The 23,014-nt window shown below is 39.1% G+C and overlaps 1 protein-coding gene across 2 annotated transcripts in view; it reads left to right on the top strand.

Moving 5' to 3' along the window:
* Window positions 1–1,281: 1,281 nt before the first annotated feature.
* LOC127428968 (junction-mediating and -regulatory protein-like) overlaps window positions 1,282–23,014 on the top strand; it is a 44,453-nt gene continuing 22,720 nt past the window's right edge. The window contains exons 1-2 of one of the 2 annotated variants that reach the window (XM_051677662.1): window positions 1,282–3,517; window positions 20,301–20,474. In XM_051677662.1, coding sequence (XP_051533622.1) covers window positions 2,744–3,517; window positions 20,301–20,474 — 948 coding nt within the window. In that variant the 5' untranslated portion in view covers window positions 1,282–2,743. The remainder of the gene's footprint in view (window positions 3,518–20,300; window positions 20,475–23,014) is intronic. The other variant, XM_051677661.1, reaches the window with a different exon arrangement.

Here is a 23,014-nt window from a genome sequence, read left to right as displayed (position 1 = left end):
ACATACAGTATATAATTCAAATAAATACTTTGTAAAGCTCACAAATATTTAGGGTCTTTATAGCTTTTTTATTCAAAGAGTATCATCAATGTACAGCTTTAATTCATTTAGTAAAACCATTAAGTTGTTTTTTTATTAGTGAATTTGCATTTAATAATTAAATTTATTTATCACACATTATACATTTGCACATATACAGTGAAATTCTTCTTTTCACATATCCCAGCTAGGCTGGGGTCAGAGTGCAGGGTCAGCCATGATACAGCGCCCCTGGAGCAGATAGGGTCAAGGGCCCAACAGTGGCATCTTGGCAGTGCTGGGGCTTGAACCCCTGACCTTCTGATCAGTAACCCAGAGCCTTAACTGCTGAGCCCACTGCCCCTAAATTTTTGTGTGACATTCGGTCAGAAATATAATCAGATTAATTACATTTAAAATTCTTCTTCTTTTGGATAAGTACATTAAAGATCTTTAACACAGGATATTTTCATTAATAAATGTGTTTACACTATGCCACATATGCAATGTCAACATAAATGCATTGTAGTCATTGCAGAAACCCCCTGGCACAAATGATGGAATCACCACACTTGGAGGAAACTCACACAGATTTTTTTACTTCATAGCAAATAAACAAATCACAGATACGACACGAAACAGTTTCTGTTTAATAGCGGAACATTCTGGCTTCATGAAACATCCCTCAAATAAATTAAAGTACATTATTTTAATTAATGGCATATTTTTTTCCAGATCAAGTAGAGGAAAAAATAATGGAATCACCTTGTAATTTGCATTTCTAAAACAAATACCAGCACATGTCTAAAAATGCAAATGAGTCTGCAGTTAAAAGAGAGTGTTTACAGATCTTAACGAGCTGTTGGTCTTGGCTAATTGAAAGGAAACATGGTCCCAACAAGAGAGTTTCCAATTGAAACAATGGAAAGGATTATAAAACTCCTTGAAGAAGGAAATCCAACATGGAGTGTGGCAAAAGAAGTTGGTTATTCCCAGTCAGCTGTGTCAAAAATTTAGTGCAAGTATAAACAAAATGGGAAGGTTATAAAAGCAAAACAAGGAAGACGTCAAAGCGTCAGGATAGGAAACTCAAAGCAATATGCCTTGAAAATAGAAAATGCACAACATAACAAATGATAAACAAACAGGAGTCAATGTTTGTGACAGAACTGTAATAATGGCTGAATGAAATGGGATTTACATATAGAAAAGCCAAATGAAAACCAGCACTAACACCTAAACAGAAGAAAACAAGACTCCAGTGGGCTAAAGAGAAGCAATCATTGAGTGTGGATGATTGGATGAAAGTGATATTCAGTGATGAATCTGCATTGGTCAAGGCGATGATGCTGGAACTTTTGTCTGGTGCCGTTCTAATGAAACAAATAAAGATGACTGCCTGAAGAAAACAATCAAATTTCCTCAGTCATTTATGATCTGGGGTTGCATGTCAGGTAAAGGACCAGGGGAGATGCCAATCATTACCTCAACGCACAGGTGTACATTGAGAGTTTGGACACTTTTCTCATTCCATCGATAGAAAATAGGTTTGGTGATGATGAAGTCATATTTCAGGATGATTGCTCTTGCCACAGAGAGTGTTAAAGCTTTTCTTCAGGAAAGGTATATCAACTCAATGACATGGCCAGCAAACAGTCCGGATCTCAATCCCATTGAAAAAATGGGTCCATGACACACCTCCATCCTGCAAAGCTGATCTGTCAACCGCTATTGGAGAAAGTTGGAACCAGCTTGACGGAGAATCTTGTTTTTCATTAGTGAAGTCAAAGAATTCAGGCAGGCATAAAAGCCAGAGGAGGAGCAACAAAGTGTGAATTGTGAATTTTTTTTATATTTATGATTTCATAATTTTTTCCTCTACTTGATCTGGAAAAAAATATGCCATTAATTAAAATAATGTACTTTAATTTATTTGAGGGATGTTTCATGAAGCCAGAATGTTCCGCTATTAAACAGAAACTGTTTTGTGTCGTATCTGTGATTTGTTTATTTGCTATGAAGTAAAAAAGCTGTGTGAGTTTCCTCCAAGTGTGGTGATTCCATCATTTGTGCCAGGGGTTGTAACACTTCACACGTTGCGTCAACTGCGTCTCCTCTGATTGCGTCATCACGCAAAGAGCGTGCGTGCGTGTCCCACGTGCAGATGTTTACGTCCTCCTATCCGTGACGTCAGCACCCAGTCGTCGACTCGTCGGATGAGACACATTTGCGATGTTAAAGATGCTGATTTGGACAATAAACGCGACACTGTCTGGCATTAGCAGCGCGGTGACACGCGGCGGGGACGCGCGGCGCTCGATCGGGTAGATTGATGCGGTTGTTAGTGCGGAGCGTTGCGGGTTTTTGAAGGATTTGCGCGAGGGAGAAAGACCCCCACTCTCCACGCACGCGCCTGACTCTTGTAAACAGAGACGCGCACGAGACCAGCCGGACAAAAGGCCTCGTGAGCGACGCGCGGCAGGTGACGCGACGCGCGCAGGTGTAAATATAACAACAGAAGATGAGCGCGTTAAAGGACGCATCCGGACCCTCGAGAACAAAACAAAGACCAACGCGAGTTTTGGGGTATTAATGCGCGACTGAAGCGAGTGTGTTCATCCGCGTCCGTTAGTCTGACATCTATTTAATTTTATTTAATCGAATTTAATTTATCCCGCTTTATTTGTGGTGTTGTTTCGCGATCTTTGTTCGGGATAAACGGGATATGTCATTCACGATGGAGGATACTCTAGAGTCCGGATGGGTTTCGGTGCGACCGAATGTTTTTGAGGAGAAAGAAAAGCACAAGTTCGTCTTCATCGTCGCGTGGAACGACATCGAGGGAAAGTTCGCCGTCACGTGCCACAACCGAACCGTGCAGAAACGGACCGCGGTGCGGGACTCGCTGCTGCTCGAGGTGGCCGAGGGCGAACTGACCGCGGGCAAACAACAGCGTCCCGCCAGAGACAGGCCTCCGCCGAAGAGTCCGGACCGGGAATCCAATTCCAGCAGACCGGTGGCGAGAAGTCCAAGCAAAGCGAGCGGAACCGCCAAGAGCGGCGACATGGAAGTTCTAGACCCGATCCCCGGTGTGGCGGATGAAGCACCGGAGGTCCCGGACGACCTGGACCCGAATCTGCGGGAGGACTTCAGCTGGGCCGGACTCTTCTCGTTCCAGGACATGCGGGCCGTTCACCTGCAGCTGTGCGCCGTCAACTCGGACCTGGAACCGTGTCTGCCCGCCTTCCCCGAGGAGCAGACGGGCGTGTGGTCGGTTCTGTTCGGGGTTCCGGAGATGAGCGCGCGCGAGATGGAGGCGCTCTGCTTCCAGCTGCAGGTGTATCTGGGTCACGCGCTCGACACCTGCGGATGGAAGATCCTGTCTCAGATTCTGTTTCCGGACAACGACGATTCTGAGGAGTATTATGAGAGTTTGAGTGAACTCCGACAGAAGGGATATGAAGATGCGCTCCAGAGGAACAAGAGACACCTGCAAGAGGTGAGACTCACATAAACACACACCTGATTCATCTACATTCACACAATATATCTGACTGTCATTGCAACAACTAAATATCAAAGCAAGTGTCATTTATTGTACAGAAAGATATCAGCTACTCGTTTGAAGCAAAACGGTTATAAAAAGTTTGTTTTGATATAAAACAATAGATATAATGTGGCCTAAATGCATTGTGGCATTGTGGCATCTACAAACAAATGAGGCTACAGCTTTTCTCAGAACTAACTTCACTTTTCTGAGTAATTTTTGCTCATTGAGTTTTAAGCATCTGTTGTCAAGGTGATTTTTAGTGCTTGTTTAACCCTGTAAATCTGACATGGGAAAGAATTGTCAGAAAATTCTAATTTTTTTGACATGAATCTGTTTTTAGTACCATTAGGCAAACTATAAAAATACATTTTTGCACATGTTTTTTTTAAGTGTCATATTTGATCCATCAGGCTTTAAAGGTCATTATCCTCCAGCAATTCATTTTTGTGTAGCCCAAACGTGCTACCGTGGTAAATCTTGGGGTATTATCAGAGGACTCACTGGACTTTTCAGAGATACTAAATGTTTGAGAGTTTGGCCGTGACAACTTCCTCTCCTTGATCTATAAATATGGATTGAAATGTATCACAGTTCAATTCAGCACATCAAATACAAAACAATATTTATCATATGTATTTTATGCACCAAACACTATATTTACATTTAAAAAAGGGAAATTGTCAAACTTTTTTCGCTGGGTCTCAGGATCTTATGGTAAGATGACATCATGCTTGTAAAATAAGGAGATATTTAAAATGGCTGCATGTATGAAAATACACTGAAATATTAGTTCACACATTAAATGTATCTTATCAAATGTATATGTCAGTATTTTCAAAGCTCTGTGTTTTGTTTTGTGGTGTGCATGAATGTAATGTAATGGTGATTGAGAGATATTCCTCAAAAGCCTGTTGTATCTTATTTAATACATGGTTATCAAAGGGGGTTTTCATTAAAATAATATACAAAATTTAGTAGAATGTAGTTAAACTTTCAGGCAATTAAATACATCATGTATAAATACAATTATTTAAAAGAACAGTTCACTTGGAAACTTTACGGTATTGTTTATTTGTCCCTTATGCTGGTAAAAAAGCTGACGTCTGGAGAAAATGTCTGAGTATTCTGTAGAGTCGAGAGTGTGTGGATGTAAACTAGTGTATACATCACAAACACACCTCGTCCGGGTGGTAAATGAAGGTAGATCAGGTTTCGTCTGACAGATGGCAGTTTAGGGGCTCAGTGACCCGTGCAGGCGATTGAGGAGGGGGGTCACCAATCAGCTCTCACCCCGTCCCAAACCATGAGCCCTGCACACTGACTGTAGCTAATGGAGACTTGGAGTCATGTAATAAGCTGGATAATGAGCAGTCAGACAGTTATTAATTACTAAATAAACACCAACAGAACTCAAACTGGAGGTGGAATTCAGCTGTCCAGCACTTTATTTCTTCACATTATTACATAATTTGAACACAAATCAATTTTTTATGTCCATTTATGTATTTACTTAGTTAGTAGCCGTGTAATAAGAGGGATAATGTACAATCATCGGTTGTTATTGCAAAATAAACCCCTTCAGAGTGATACAAGAGTTCTCCACTTTACGCCGGGGTCCTGAGCATCCTGTTGGGGTTTATTTTGAGATAACAACCGTCTTGACTGTACATTATCCCTTACTTACAGCCTGTTCACTTTTAAACTTAAAACACCCGATGAATAAATGATATAAAACGATCAATTGTACACAATATGCGTTGAACTACAGAAAGCTGATAAGGGACTATAAAGTGTATTTTTATATCACGTTTTGCTGTTCATAGCGTTAAATGCACACAACTTCTGTTCTTCGAGTGTATTTGAGGCTTGGACCGTATAATGGGACCTTTTAGTTTTAGTTCCAGCAATATTTTAAAATTGATCTTTTATGAAAATGATTTAAACTTTTATTAAAGTGTATTACATTCCAATAATTCATAAAAGTATGGCCCTATTCGTATCAACTGACCCGGATACAAACCAAGTGACCTGTCACTCATCTCATGTCGCAATTGGTTAAGACAAAAACTCAAATTAACATGTAAGAGACTGCGCCAGGTTAAGCCACAGTGTAATTCTACCAACACAAACAAATGTGACTGGTCCATGTTCAAAATAACTGTGATTCACAGTCTAAATGTGTTTGAGTGATAAGCACACCACAATCACATCTACGAAATGCTTGAGATTCGACATTATCAGCCGTTAACTTGTGTATTAGATGAAGTCCAGTCAGTTTGTTATTCTGCGAGTCTGGGAAATCTCATCTGGTAAACCCCGCCTCTGCTGACAGATGATGATGTCATAAAGGACCAAACAGAAATGAGTTGTTGAGGGGTTCAGTGTGGTTTCAACAGCAGCTGCTCTATTGAGTATCTTCAGTAACACTTCACTGCAAACGACTCTTCGTCATCTGTCTTCCTCTTATTCTCTACTCAACAGCTGCGTCATTACAGCAGACACAACGTGTGTTTGTGTGAATGCAACCAGTGTGACCAGACAGGTAAATGGCCTTGCATGGGGTCATGTACGGTCACCACCATGGTAACAGATCCTCACAGCAACATGAGCTAATTGTTTTTTTTTTTTATTTATTTGTTTTGATCTCCTTTTCTCCCCAATTTGGCATTCCCAGTTCCCACTGCTAACTAGGTCCTCGTGGTGGCGCGGTTACTCACCTCAATCCGGGTGGCGGAGGACAAGTCTCAGTTGCCTCCGCTTCTGAGACCGTCAATCCGTGCATCTTATCACGTGACTCGTTGTGCATGACACCGCGGAGACTCACAGCATGTGGAGGCTCATGCTACTCTCCACGATCCACACACAACTTACCACACGCCCCATTGAGAGTGAGAACCACTAATCACGACCACGAGGAGGTTACCCCATGTGACTCTACCCTCCCTAGCAACTGGGCCAATTTGGTTGCTTAGGAGACATGACTGGAGTCACTCAGCACACCCTGGATTCAAACTCACGACTCCAGGTGTGATAGTCAGTGTCAATACTCGCTGAGATACCCAGACCCCGGAACATGAGCTAATTAAATATATTACTCTCTCTCTTTCACCATACAATCAACAGCGGCCCTAAAATACATCATACACATGTGATGTGTATTTTAGTGGGTTTTTTTATTTAGTGTTTCATAATATGAGTAAATTCCGAGTAATTTGCACGTAAAATGGACCTTCATGAAAACTTTCCACTGGATTCACTGAATACTTCGTTCTCCCCAGATTTGTTAGTAAAACGTGTATGTTAGTGAATTCCAAACATTTGTTAATAGGGGGTGTGTACACGTTCATTCTCAATTATCATAATCCACACCCATGAAAATGGCATATTTGTGTGTAAAAGCCTTCCTTATAAGTAGTTTGAGGGTGTACGGAGAGCGACTCGACTGTGTCATTCACAATTCATCATGAGAGTGGGCGGAGCTGCGGGATTTGTTTGGTGAGCTTTGTTGACTACAGTACTCTTATTGGTGGATCATTCTCTTCAGGATCATGGGTAATGTAGTTGTTCACCAGGAATTCCACTATTAAGCACAATTTTTAAACAGTGACATTGAAATAAAGTGGACTCACGGCTTCAACATATCATAGAATTTTGTCTATTGAAAAAATGAATGGGATTTTTTCCTTTCTGAACCAGAGTGTTGTGCTCTGTTGACCAGTCAGAATATAGTATTCCATAGTCCCATGTAATAGGCCAAAGCTAAAATAGCTGCTGGATCTGCCAAAATTTGTGAGGGTAATAGCATTGTGTCTTACATTTTTTTTTTTTGCAAAAAAAACACACGTCCTGGCTCGTGACTTAAAGTTTGCAAATTCCTCATGCATATCTGTATTACTGTTTGTTTTCAGAGTTATGTTTCTAAATATTTGGTACTAAGGTTACTGTATCTGGATGGACCAACTCAACACAGTTTCCAAAATATCAAGACAAACAAAAGCAGCCACCAGACAGTGTGAGTACCAGTAGTTGGTATTACAGATACTGTAGAAGTGTATTATGGGGTTGTAATGCCTGTGGTGATGTTTCTTGTATCTGTGTGAGTGACTGATGCCCTGTGTGTATTTGTGTCTCTCAGCAGTGCAGCTATTTTTGCAAAGAGACACATTCTACTGCAGGTGTGTGTGAATGCATTTGACAGTGTTCATGTTAAGAGTTCTTATTGGTTGGGATCATTACTTCAGTTCGGCAGGACAAAATGCTGTTATCTAGAGTCTGTGATAGGGACTGCTGCTGCCACAGGGTGAAAGGTCATTGCTGGCATGGTTTGATGTGAAGCGGGTTTGATTTTGCCACTATTTCACTAAAAATATTACAGGCAACATACAAGTCTGAGTTAAAGACAAACAACTTGAATACAGTAATGGTCTTACAATAGAAGTGAACTGTTCTACACTTGCATATAGTTTGTCAACATTAATGCATGATGTCATCGTTTTACAAAGTATGGGCTTATTGAGAGCATTTTCGACTGGAGGAAAGCACTGTTCCATTGAGGATGAGAGGCGTAAACGTATAAAAGTATTTTATTCAGCAACTATCAAATGCAGCATATTACGCTGGCTATCACCCCTGGAGTTCGCTAGTTCGAATCCCAGGGCGTGCTGAGTGACTCCAGCCAGGTCTCCTAAGCAACCAAATTGGCCCGGTTGCTAGGGAGGGTAGAGTCACATGGGGTAACCTCCTCATGGTCACTATAATGTGGTTCGTTCTCGGTGGGGCGCGTGGTGAGTTGAGCGCGGATGCCGCGGTGGATGGCGTGAAGCCACGCTATGTCTCCGTGGCAACGCGCTCAAACGAGCCACGTGATAAGATGCATGGGTTGATGGTCTCGGACGCGGAGGCAACTGAGATTCATCCTCCACCACCCGGATTGAGGCGAATCACTACGCCACCACGAGGACTTAAAAGCGCACTGGGAATTGGGCATTCCAAATTGGGTGAAAAAGGGGAAACCCCCCCAAAAAATAAAATAAAAAATATAGCATATTAAGGCTCAGATATACTTCCGGAGAAGTTCTTCGTTCAGGGGCAAAAAGAAGTTCTGAATAGCCGAACAACTGTATACTGTTTGCGAACATACAGACACCGGCATTTATAAGTACATTTAACCTTGTGCGACCCCTTGTCCACATGTGTGGACGTTGTATTTCGGCTTCGCTATCCGCAACACCTAATTTAAATGAATTTAAGCCGACTGAATACTGTTCACAAGACTCTAGACTGTAATATAAGAGTTAAACTTCTGCCGCACTGAGTTTTTCATTGAAACCTGTTTGGTTGTAAAGAGTAAAGTCTCTAGTTTCGTTTGATATGCCGCTTTAAAAAATCCGTTCATTTTTCGCACGTCAGTGCGCTGATAAACATGATGTCCACATATGTGGCAAATGGCACAGCATTTCCTCAAAAGTAGAAAAAACATGTTAAAACTTTCAACTTCAACACATCTGTGGGTCATTTCACTTCATTTTAATATACATTTTGTTATATTTTGTTATCACTAGAGGTCAACCGATATATCAGTTTTGCAGATTAATCTGCACCGATAACAGATTTCTGGAACTATCAGTTATCTGCAAAAATCCACACCCAATAGTTTTTCCCTGTTGCGTCCGGTGCTGGAGCGGCTGGGAAAGGTCCGCTGTCATTATACAGGATGAGAGCGGACTCTAGAGGTGAAATAAAAACTATCACTTCACTGATGCCTTGTGCTGTTTGTTTTGACACGTGAGACTACACTCTGCATTGAGCGGAACACTTCAATGAGCATTTAAAACATCAGTGAAAAGGTATGTATACTCTACACTACGGTACACGTTGTCATATTGTAAAAAAGAAAAAGGGAATCTGGATAAATAATTTTCATATCCGTTCCAGAGTGGAACTTCAATAAATTGCCCTTGAAGGTCTCTGCGTTGTTCTGTCTTTTCTGAGCACTGAAGTAAATCAATTATTGTTAATTCACGCATTTAATTCCGTTATTCATTTTATCTGACTCCAATTTTATATTAATCTGACTCCAATTTTAAGTTGACCTCTAATTTATATTTAAGCTCTAATTAATTTCTGATCATTCTTTTAATTTAACATTTTTAGGTTATTGATTACTCTAAATCCTCTTCTACTCATTGTCCTTTTGATCTTTGGAGACTTACGCCGGCCGTTATTAAATTACGTAAACCTCCCGAAAATGGATAGCCAGTTCCGTTCTTAGTCAGCGGTTGTAGGGTTAACTAATATCGTCTGGTTTGGCTTTTCTCATAACCAGACGATATTGCCGCTTAGTCACGTACATACAACTTGCTAAGATGGGCGGTGAGCAGTGACAGAGTCTTTAAATGGCTTTCTCCTACCCGGTTGTCCTGAGTGGTTTCTCCTATATTAAAGCTCCAGTATGGTCTACCCTGGTCTAATGAAATTCAAATCCTACCTGGTTGTCCTAGGTGGTTGTCCTGAGTGGTTTAAATTCAAACTGAGAGTCTTTAAATGGCTTCCTCCTATATTAAAGGTCCAGTAATGATTTCAGAGGAATTCAGAATAAATCAAATAATAACAATTTATTTGTCAGGTAGGATATAAAACATTGTTGCAGAAATTCAAATCAAAGCCAATTTCACATGATCAGAATAAACAAGCATTACTAAAAATAAAAGACAAGTCAAAGAATCATACCTGACAAAACTACATGCAGCGGTACAGCATGGGAGATCTGCTTACAGATTCCCAGAGCTTCATGCCAACTTTCCTTAAATATCCAGACAGAATAAACATTGTGTACCAAATGGTATTATCCTTTGAACAATGAGGATTTGGGGGTGAATGGGTTCTTGACTTCCTGGGGTTTAACCTTGTTAACATACAGGAGATCATTTAAATTGTAGGTCAAGGAGGGGGAGCCACCTCCAGAATTATGCAGTATTTGGCAAAGAACTTATAACTTTATTACTATTAGTTTTATCAACATGGGAGAGAGACCACTATACCAGTCGCACAGAGACCTCTTAAATGATATCAAACACATACGGTTGCATTCTTTGTTTTCATGGTATTTGTTATATTTTTTACATATAAATCTTATGTCTTTGTGTTGGTCCAGAGCTGATGAAGGGGAGAAGGGGTAGAGAGAAGGGGGGGCAGCAAGGTGATTTGCACTTTATCACACTGTGGTGATATTCAGGTGTAGATTTCAGCTTTTGTGAGAGAGTTCTATGATGTTGATTCTCACAGAGTTCTTTGACTTTTACCAGAAATGGCGCCTTTTGGTTGTAGACATTCTGGTGCCAGCCTTACAATGTCATTATAAAGTAATTAATTTGTTGACTAGATGCTGCATTAGTAGAGAACGGCAGTATATTTGCCAACAAGGCTGAGAGGATGCTAACATTAAAGCTAACCTCAAGCGGTTAGAACAGTGTGACAAGAATACATGCAAGTCCTACCCAAATGTTTAAATGTCACGATTGTTCCCATCTATTACCATCTGTTTGCATTAGTTTATATCCAGCTGCTCACGTTTATGCATTTGTTAGTCAGCTAAGTTGCATATTTAAAGCTAGTGATGTGAGAAAGCAAATTAATATCTTCATGCAGCCGAGAGAAATGTATAAACAAGTCAGAAACGCATCTGATTTCAATTAAATTTTTTATCCTCACTGTAATACGATGACTTCAGATCGATCACATTCTTGCACTAATAATGGCGAGACACAGCACAACAAATACAGTTTAACAGAAAGCAGGTGTCTCAATAAAAAGTTATTTTTAATTAGACACATCACCTAAAAAACACTCCCTCCTGCACGAGACGCCGAATAAACAGAAGCAAAGGGAAACAAAGATGTTCATCTAGCGTGCGTTTACATAGAAAAACAAATGGATGGTTGCAAAAGTGTTCGTGTGAACAGCCCCTTACAGTTGGTGGAAGCCTTTGGCTGTTGCATCTTGCTCTTTATAAGCATTTCTCAGATTATGAGTTGTTTAAATGCTTTGTCAGGAAAGACGTTCAACTTGTAAATGTGTGTTTCGAGATCCTCGCGTTCGGTTCCAGTCTGTTGTGATTCGTCTGATTGAACAGCCCCTGACCTGTGCTCATAGTCTGAGCCGCTTCACCACTGAGTTCAGCCGAATACCACTGCTATCTGGGAATATTGCCTGCTATATTGGGAATATTAGGGGCAGTGGTGGCTTGGCGGTTAAGGCTCTGGGTTAATGACTAGATGGTCAGGGGTTCAAGCCCCAACACCGCCACGGTGCCACCGTTGGGCCCTTGAGCAAGGCCCTTGACCCCATCTGCTCCAGGGGCGCCGTACCATGGCTGACCCTGCGCTCTGACCCCAGCTTGGCTGGGATATGCGAAAATTGGGGGCAGTGGTAGCTCAGCGGTTAAGGCTCTGGGTTACTGATCAGAAGGTCGGGGGTTCAAGCCCCAGCACCGCCAAGATGCCACTGTTGGGCCCTTGAGCAAGGCCCTTAACCCTATCTGCTCCAGGGGCACCGTATCATGGCTGACCCTGCACTCTGACCCCAGCCTAGCTGGGATATGTGAAAAAGAAGAATTTCACCGTATATGTGCAAAATGTATAATGTGTGATAAATAAAGAAAATTAAAAAAAAAAAAAAAAAAAAAAAAAAAATTAAAAAATTATATTGCTACTCTACATACAACTGAACTGAATAAAAAACAAATGTGGTATTTCACTATTATTATGAAGCTCGAGCCTGGAGTAGTAGGAATCAGTGCAAGTGTAACACCATGTGAACTGTCTATTGAAGCGTTTCCCCCCTCGTTTGACTTTTGACGAATGAGAATATGGACCGAATTTTATTTATTTTTTATGTGCATTAGTTGAAAATGAAATGCTCTTTTTTTAACAGCCAGGATAGGAATGTTCTTTGCAATAATATAACGTTGCTGAATGCTTTATGTATTTATTGTGTCCTCTTGTGGACTAAGGAAACAACGTCACTTTAAAAATCATCTGACTTTAAAATTTGAATATTTGTTCATATATTTTAATATTTATATATTTATTTCATTTAAAATAGTACAATATATTTTCATGGTTCAGTCAGTACTGATTATTAGTTATCGGTATTGGTAAAATCCACTATCGGTTGAACTCTAGTTATCACTGTATAATACGGTTCTATTCATTAACATTAGTAAATGCATTTATCTATATTCACTGTACATTATCACACTGAGAATCAATGGGTTCATCCAAAAACTGATAAATGTGTCTTTCAGAGGCTTTATATGCAGTTAGGATGAAAATAAGGTGCATTTCAAACTGTTCTGAGATCAGTGCAGACAGACAGCACACTGGAGGTTAAGTCATTCACTAAATAGGGAGCAAGGGAGCGTCCTATAGCTCTCTATGCAGTTAAGTGCATTCACTCCTAAAATCTGATCAAAAGTTCAGTTTCAGGCTGCAGATGATGTTTGGATCACTCAACATGTTTGACAGACATGTGACGATGATAATCAGTACATAGATTCAGAATTTATAATGTATCATTTTTGGGTCTCCGGAGGTTAAATATGAGGATGCTCAATAAAACCTTAACTACTGTGACATTAAAATGTGTCATCAATAACTTTATGCCTCATTCTATAAGTAGAATTCACATGAGGTCAGTAAAAGAAGCTACTTTAACCACTCGATGATGATTTTAAAGTAATATATATGCAGTAGATAATGTTTAATTTGTCTTGTTTACATTCTGAATACATGACGCTAATGGGCTAATGCTATACGCGGACATAATATGCGCTGATTACACTCTGTTATTGTGATTTATGATGACACTGATACTACTGCAAAGATAGGTGTTTAAAAGAGTGTTAATGTTCAGAATACAGACAATAGAATGGTGATAGTGGCATATCTTACTTTAGACAGAAGTGTGAGATGGCACATGAGTGAATAGGCACTTGAGAGTATTTGAGTAGATTTTAATACTTTTGTAAATAAAAACATTTACTCGGAAAATGTCTCTACAAGACAATCGTACAGATGTAGGTAAATTTGCACCAGCTCACTAATAACTGCATGCAGGTGTTTTCATGTTGACTGATCTTACAGTAAATGACTGAATGACATGATCGTGAATTAGCTGCCGGCCTCAATGTAGGTCACATCTAACAGTGGCAGTAAGAAGGTGTTTAGCAACTGGTAAGACGTTTTGCTATAAGTTTGCCCAGGCGAGCTCTAACGAATGCAAAAAGATTTTGTTCTAAATGACGTCACACCTGTTCGTATCAAGTATACTGGGGCCTTTAGAGTTGCAATATAAACAAAATCCTCGGGCCACATCCACACTAATCAGTGTTTGTTTGAAAATGCATTAATTTAGCTGCATTTACGCCTCTCATCCACACTGGAACAGCGTTTTCCTCCACCAACAACGCTCTCCATAACCGCTTGCTTTGCAAAGTGATGACGTTAGGAAACTGAAAATGATCTACTGTGCATGTGGCCTGAAGCTAAAAGAACTCTGGATAACAAAGAGAAGTCTCTATGTGTGCTGGGAGAGTAAAACATTGGCTTATTTTAGGTATGTGTTATTTGTATTTAAGAAACACATGTATGTGGGTGTTTGTGTTCTGTTAGAAGGGATGTTGTTTATTTACACTCGAGCAAATGTGACTGTGATGCACATTCATGAGCAGAGGCGTTATAAACACTAGAGACCCCCTCCACACACACACACAAACTAATAATGGCACTTACACCTGGGCTGGGTTAAAATATAGATTTTTCAATTAGCTAATCATGATCTCCATTTGAACAAACCCGATATCGATACTTAAAATCCCAAGATCGATCTATTACTTTAAAGTTAAGTTCAGTACTGGTTTTCTTGATTATTATATCTGTTAAATAAATAGCAATTGAATAGTGTACAAAGGTAAAAGATTCCCTGTATAATTTCAAGTTTGAAACATTTGTTTTCAGTTTCCTAACATCATTGCTTTCCAAAGTATGCGATTATGGAGAGCTTTTCCGAAGGTCTCCGTGGAGGAAAACAAATTTCTAGTGTGGATGAGAAACGTAAATCAAAATGCTAAATCAATGAAAATGAATTTGTGTGGAAGTGAGAGAATTTATTTCATATGTAAGCAAAATGGACATTATAACTGATGTACAGTGCATTCAGAAAGTATTCAGACCCCTTCATTTTTTCACATTTTGTTATGTTGCAGCCTTATGCTAAAATGCTTTAAATTATTATTATTTTCACATCAATCTGCACTCCATGTCCCATAATGACAAAGCTGTAATATCACATTGACATAAGTATTCAGACCCTTAACTCAGTACTTAGTTGAAGCACCTTTGGCAGCCATTACAGCCTCAAGTCTTTTTGGATATGATATCTCTGTATTTTGATGCGTTCAGCTTTCCTTCAACCCTGACCAGTCCCCCAGTCCCTGCTGCTGAAAAACACCCCCACAGCATGATGCTGCCACCACCATGCTTCACCGTTGGGATGGTATTGTGCAGGTGATGAGCGGTGCCTGGTTTCCTCCAGACATGATGCTTGAAACTGAGGACAAACAGTTCAATCTTCGTTTCATCAGACCAGAGTATCTTGTTTCTCACAGTCTGAGAGTCCTTTAGGTGCTTTTTTATGTATCTTGCACTGAGGAGAGGCTTCCGTCTGGCCACTCTGCCATAAAGTCCAGATCGGTGGAGTATTGCAGTGATGATTGTCCTTCTGCAAGTTTCTCCCATCTCCACACATGATCTCTGGAGCTCAACCAGAGTGACCATCGGGTTCTTGGTCATCTCTCTTACCAAAGCCCTTCTCCCCCGATTGCTCAGTTTGGCCGGGCGGCCAGCTCTAGGAAGTGTCCTGGTTGTTCCAAACTTCTTCCATTTAAGAATTATGGAGGCCACTGTGCTCTTGGGAATCTTCAATGCAGCTGAAATGTTTTTATAGCCTTCCCCAGATCTGTGCCTCGATACAATCCTGTCTCTGAGCTCTGCAGGTAGTTCCTTTGACCTCATGGCTTGGTTTTTGCTCTGATATGCATTTTCAGCTGTATGATCTTATATAAACAGGTGTGTGCCTTTCCAAATCATGTCCAATCAATTGAATTTGCCACAGGTGGACTCCAATCAGGGTGTAGAAACATCTCAAAGATGATCCAGAGAAATGGGATGCACCTGATCTAAATCTCAAGTGTCATAGCAAAGGGTCTGAATACTTATGTGATATTTCAGTTTTTTTATTTTTAATACATTTGCAAAGTTATCAAAAATCAGTTTTTTGCTTTGTCATTATGTATGAAGTGTAGATCGATGTGAATTTTATTTTTATTTTTTTTTTTTTATTTTTTAAAGCAACATAACAAAATGTGAAAAACATGAAGGGGTCTGAAGGGCACTGTATACCCAAATTAAGAAAGTCATTTGGGGTTATTAACAGCATGAGGGGAAGTAAATAATGACAATTTTCTTTTTTGAACGAACAAGATGTTACAAAAGCGATCCACAGATCTGTGCTGTTTAACACTCAGAACTCATGACTCTTTGACTGTTGTTTGAGTTGAGGATGTGAACTGTTTGTTTCCTGTGAATCAGTCAGTAATTCAACAGCTAATTCTCTCTGGCCAGTGAATATGAAACAAATACCTCATACAAGATGCAAACTGAAGTATTGAGATGCTCATGTGACTTCATTCATCACAAATGCAAATATAAAGTTCATTCAGCATGGTTTACTGGACCATTGAAGATTTTGCATGTAGAAACTTCTTGTCAACAAACTGGAAAACCACCAACAGGAAGTTCCCATGAAAGACATCTCCCCAGTCACATGACATCACTCCTCTGGCAGCCAATCAGAACACTTTGTCCTCTGCCAAAAACAGAAACAGGAAGTGATGTCTCAGTTCAAGGCTGAATCGAGGGAGTTTAAATCAGAATTAGAAACTTATTTTGTCTTTTATTCTAGTTCTAGTGCACATCTCTAAAATTAACATTCGGCAAGTGCCAAACAAGAGTTAAAATTTGCTTTGATGAATAATTAAAAGGATTAGGGTTAGGGTGGTAACTTAATTAGGAACTACAACATAATACATGGTCTCGAAATTGAATTGTAAGAATGATGATCTGAATTTCTCTGATGTAAGTGATGCCAGCGATTAAAATAAAAAGACCATCTACACTGAAAACCCTAATAAGTAGACTTTACTCAATTGATTTAGTAAACACGTTCCCTCAATTGAATTAAGTAATGGTGTCTCCAAAACAAGTGTAATTAAGTTCACTTGTTGATTGAAAAGAATTAACTATTTAATTTAAGGTAACATGATGCAAGTAGTCGTAACTCAGATTTGTTGTTTCTACTTAATTTTAATTGAATGGGTATTCCTTATAGCCTCAGTTGTGTACACAATATTTTAAGTTATTAACACTTAATCTTAAGTCTGTGGATTTTTAAGAAAAATAAGTTCAAGGGATATAGATATTTAGGTTATGAGCCAAAACTTGACATTTCAAGTAATGTTTAACCCTTTAAGCTTGGATGGGAGAAACAAAATTGTCAAAATATTAAAAACTAGTCTTGACCAACATAAAATAGGCATCATTTGAAAGCTTATAAGCTCTACTTTCCAATGCATGTAGACATTATGACCAAAACTGAACAAGTGCTTTGAAATTTGCAGACAAATCAGAAGTGTTTCGTTTTGATCAATTATAAAACGATTTGCACTTTACATATTATTGTAATCAGTAAAAACATCAAACTCATCAAATAGTCATGTGTCATATGTTGTTGGAAAGCTCTCAAAGAGTAAAATACAACCAGCCTATTTGTTTTACTCGCAGACAAAAATATAGTGAGTAATAGCCAAGTATATGTCTTTGACTATTATTTTAGTGTTGCTTAAATGCCGCATTTTCACTTATAACTTCACAAATAATAACGGAAAATAAAATATCACATATCATTACTTAGAGGAGGTGATTATCTTTCAAACGAGTCCACACACAAGATAATCAGATGCATAGATCATTAGATAATCCACATGAAGCACAATGTTACATATGACCACCAGAAGATGGCGCCAAATACATGACACAGACTCAATGATGACTCAAATGACACAGAATGAAACTCATTCTGTGAAATCTCATTACTAAAATCATGTCTGCATGCTATACAAACCTTTAGTCATTGTTGTGTTTGCATGTGTAATTAGTTCTTATGTACAATTATTATGTTTTATTTGTTTGGAGAGGCTTTTGGACACTATGATCAATTATTTTTGTAATGTTATAACTTTTGATTGCTTTGTCGTATCAACACAGCATTTTTCTCAGATACAGCTGGCATGATTGGGAACAAAAGTCGTTTTTTGGAGTCACCTTATTTACTCTGAATATATCATTAAATCATTTGAAATGTTTTCTTTACAATGATACCGAACACTTGACCCTCCTTGTTTATTTTTTTGTTTGTTTTGTTTTTTCCCCCCTGAGTTATAAGCCTTTAATTTTGGGTATGCCAGTGAAAAAGGAAATCTTTAAAAACACCTTCAGAGCTTAAAGGGTTAACTAAGACAACTTGATGACAACATTAGAGTTTACAGTGTACTAAAGAAAATGTGCAGGTGTGTGTAGCTGGTGAATAATATGACAGTAGCATGTGACTCTGCACATGTTGGTTCTGACTCAATTGTGTCCGAGGCAACTCTGGACATGACCGCCTCTCTCTGCCCGCCAACCGCCATCTCCATGGTAACCAGTCGTCAAGGTAAACAGAGGTTCAGTGTTGAGGATGAATGGAGCAGTGTTTCACCCCACTGGAGGGAGGGAGGGAGGGAGAGACTCTATTCATTAAAACCCTCAGAGAACAGAGCTGAACATTTATTCATGTGGATTTACTATGAAGCAGAGATACTGAAGAAAGTTTCTGTGCTATTCTTTTGAGAACAAAAGCTTCATTTACTTACTACATAAACTGAAGGTGTCAGACACAAGTGTGAGAGGTTGAATAAGATGATTACAGCTTCACACCCTCTTGTAAACACAATCACATTTGTCAGCTGGTTAATTAACACAATAGATGTGCTGTTCAGATTTGATGACGGGATGAAATGCATTTAAGAGGCTCTTGCAGGATTGATAGACCATGTGAATTTAAGAGTCCAGTGCTAATATTTAGTCTAGTTGCTCTTTTTAGGGTTCTGTACTGTATACTAAAAACTGTTTTATTTATAGCCAGAACAGCACAATAAAAACAAGGTTTTTGTTACATGTACAAAAACATGGTAGCGATCGGGACTTGGGATAGGTGTCAAATACACATTCTAATCATTTTGTCACTGTCGGCGGCTGCACATTGTGAAACAACATCAAGAGTTGACTGTCATGAACGAAGCCTGTCAGGTACATTCCCTGCTCATCTGGGTAGGATTACACGAGCTGTGCGTAAGGTCTCACTTAAGTTGGGGCGTAAAGTTTAAACTACGGGCTTAGTTAGGGACTTATTAGTTTGTAACTTAGTGCTTAATTTAGTTGCACCACCAGTTCCTAACGGGATATGAACTAATATTCAATAATTCAAAGATCAGAGTCCGCTTATACCATGGTTAGCACATGTAGGGCCCTATGATTTCCGCGATGCAGCAAGCATGGTCGGAATCACTGAATCCAGTCATAAAAATGGCATTAGCTATAAAACGCAGAATGTCACCGAAAATGAACATTCGAATGCACAATTAATCAAATTAAAACTGCAATAAATCCTAGTGTGATTATTAAACCTCAAAAGGCTGCAATATAATTGAAAAACTATTAAAAAAATCTGCATGTGCTGCACATTTCAAAATGAATGTGTGAAGAAGAGCTCTCTGAAGATTATATATTTATTTAATCAAATCACAGCTTTTTGGGGTTTAATAATCACACTGGGCCATGTAGCAAACTGTTTATCTTGAGGTGGGAAACTACCATCAAAAGCACACAGAAACACCAAAATAAAAGCTCAATTTAAATGGACGTGAAATGGGGAAAAAGTTGTATTACTACTGTTTAGTAATGTAATGTTTACTGTAGTTAAATAGTGATCATAATAATTTATTAAAGCAATTTCTCACATTTGTGAGAATGTAGTGCAGCATTGTTTTGGATTGTGCTGTGAGGAGTTTGTATAAAAGCATTCATTTAATAAAAAATAATGCAATGTTATGTTAAAAAATTAAAATAATTATATTTTCATTTGATTAAAGTTTTAATGAATTAAATTTCCACTTTGGTATTAAATTAAACTGACACCATTTTGATATTAAAATAATTAAACTGTTGAAAATAAAATTCTGGAAAAAAAAAAAAAACAACTATCTAATAACCACAATATACATCATTACCTCTTATGTATTTTTGTATAAATATTACACATGTTGGGCACATAAAATGTCCTGGAAATGTCCTGACAATTGATTAATTGGCTGGTTACAGCACAACATTCTGCCAGTTATGTAAATATCGACTAGTTTTGGCTATTTAAGCATCTCTTTGACCAAGTCTGTCAATTATTTAGGGTGACTTATTAATTACAATTTATGGCTCCACACGGTTACATGATATTTGATTACTCGCATGTCTAAGGTCAAAAGTGTGTTTAAAGACTTTGTAATGTAATGTTTCCTCTGGTGTAGTTGTTGGAGCGTCAGCGTGCTGTGGACAGTATGGTGGAGCTGCTGCAGTTGTACTCTGAACAGGATGAAGCGTACAGCGATCTGGTGGAGGCCACGACTGAACTCTATCACTATCTGCTACAACCATTCAGAGACATGAGAGAACTCGCCATGCTGCGCAGACAACAGATCAAGGTAACACACACACCGTACATTCCATAGCTCATATCTCAATGTTTATGACTTCAAAGGGTAATTCAAGTTAAAAACAGTAAGAATCTAGTTTGAAATAATCAAGTCTTGTTTTCCAGATTGTACAACTCCAAATCCCTTTATTGTCACTCAACCATATACACAAGTGCATCAGTGGGTGAAAGTTTTGGATGCGGTTCCAAGCAACATAGCAGTCATCACAATTTACAATTACATCTAATTGTGACCATTTTTCCCGTCGGTGCGACTGAAGGTGTAACTACAGAGTTAGAGTGAGTTGTCTGATTATGCGCTGCTGTTTTCCGTTGCGTTTGTGAAACGGTGGCTGAGTTTGGAATGGCAGGTAGAGAAGGAAAACAATATTTGAGAAATTTCAGTCAGGTTTTAGAGAACACAGCACAGAAACTGTCCTTCTTAGGGTGACCAATGACTTATTTTTATGACTGAAATGACTCCATTTTAGTGTTGCTTGATTTAACTGCAGCGTTTGATACAGTTGATCATTCAGTTTAATTGATACATTAAAGAGATGGGTGGGTATATCTGGGATAGACTGGTTTGGTTCCTACTTGACAAATAGGAAATTTGTAGTATCTGTTGGAGATGAGATGTCATCCTCTTCATCATTATTTGTGGTGTCCCGCAAGGATCCCTATTAGGGCCAATTTTGTTGTCTCTTTATATGTTACTGCTTGGTTCTGTGATTCAAAAATACATTAGTTTCCATTGTTATGCAGATGACCTACAGTTATATTTGTCATTGAATCCCATTGATCTGACTAATTTAAATGTTCTTCAAGTGTGAATTGAAAATTGGATGGCATTTTCTTCAGTAAAATACTGATAAAACCGAGGTTATTATAATCGTCATGGTTTTAAAAAGTCAGTTTAGCCCTATAACGCTGTTATACGTTTGATGGCTTCTATTTCACTCTCCGTTCAAACTGATGAGCCAAACAACCTATGAGATGAAAGTTTCACATGTTTATCGCACCATCTAGTGGCTATTTGTGAAAAAAGTAGTTTAAATGTTTTAAATCAGGCAGTTAAAAATGGCGGCGGACTTGTGTGATGTTGGAATAAATGACAGCTTATTTTAAAAGTTCAAGGTAACATTATAATTAAAGTTATTGAAATTTTTTTGACAGTAAATGTTTGCTTTATAAGACTAGCCTATCATTGTTTCAAAGCATGTGCAATTTTTTAATGATTTCATTTTATGTTTTGTTTAATGGTACTAAAAACAGTTTAATATCAAAAAAGTATAATTTTCTGCAGTTCTTTCATATGTCGGGCTTTACAGGGATAAATCAACATTTAATCAGGTGGTCCCAAATATTCAGCAGGTGGTGAGAAATGTGGGTGTTTATTTTGACACAAATTAAAATTTTGTCTTGTTTTTATCAGTTAAAGAACATTTCCAAGATGAGACATGTCTTGAGTTTCAAGGTTACAGAGAAACTTATACAAGCTTTTATTTAGTCTCGCCTTGATTATTATAATGCACTATTTTCAGTTTTAGATCAACGTACTTTAGCACGGCTACAATCAGTGCAAAATGCTGCAGTTTTTAATCATATTTCTCCAGTTTTAGCTTCTTTGCATTGGTTACCAATTCATTTTATTAATTACATATAAGGCATTACATGGTTTGGCACCAGATTATTTAGCAGAATTTATGAAATAAAGGGGTCTGGGTATCTCAGCGAGTATTGACGATGACTATCACACCTGGAGTCGCGAGTTTGAATCCAGGGTGTGTTGAGTGACTCCAGCCAGGTCTCCTAAGCAACCAAATTGGTCCGGTTGCTAGGGAGAGTAGAGTCACATGGGGTAACCTCCTCATGGTCACTATAATGTGGTTCTCGCTTTCGGTGGGGGACGTGGTGAGTTGTGCGTGGATGCCGTGGAGAATAGCGTGAAGCCTCCACACACGTTACGTCTCCGCGGTAATGCGCTCAAAAAGCCATGTGATAAGATGCACGGATTGGCGGTCTCAGAAGCAGAGGCAACAGAGACTTGTCCTCCGCCACCCGGATTGAGGTGAGTAACCGCGCCACCACGAGGACCTACTAATGGGGTTTTTCCACTGCACGGTACAGCTCAACTCGACTCGACTCTGCTCACTTTTGGGGGTTTTCCACTGTGGATAGTACCTGGTACCTGATACTTTTTTTTAGTACCACCTCGGTCGAGGTTCCAAGCGAGCCGATACTAAATGTGACGTCAAAACCCTGCAGATCACTGATTGGTCAGAGAGAATCGTCACTACCAGTGTCACTGGATTTGCGATACGGGACATCAACCCGCTAGTTTTAGAGTTAGCAACAGCGATAGCAATATCATTTGTTCACGTGACTTTCGAATTGTAAAAAGAAATGGCTGTGCACAAAACCACGCCGTGGTCAAACGAGGTGCAGACGTTCCTCTCGTTAGCTACCACCGGACCTACCAACAGTGTAGGGAAAAGTTAAAAAAAACTTAAAAGTGACTACAGAACCATCAAGGACCACAACAGCCGG

The sequence above is a fragment of the Myxocyprinus asiaticus genome, chromosome 38 (assembly GCF_019703515.2).
Source record: "Myxocyprinus asiaticus isolate MX2 ecotype Aquarium Trade chromosome 38, UBuf_Myxa_2, whole genome shotgun sequence".
Classification (NCBI taxonomy): Eukaryota; Metazoa; Chordata; class Actinopteri; order Cypriniformes; family Catostomidae; genus Myxocyprinus; species Myxocyprinus asiaticus.
Note: the sequence above shows the minus strand (reverse complement) of the source record. Positions and strands in the feature narration are given on the sequence as shown.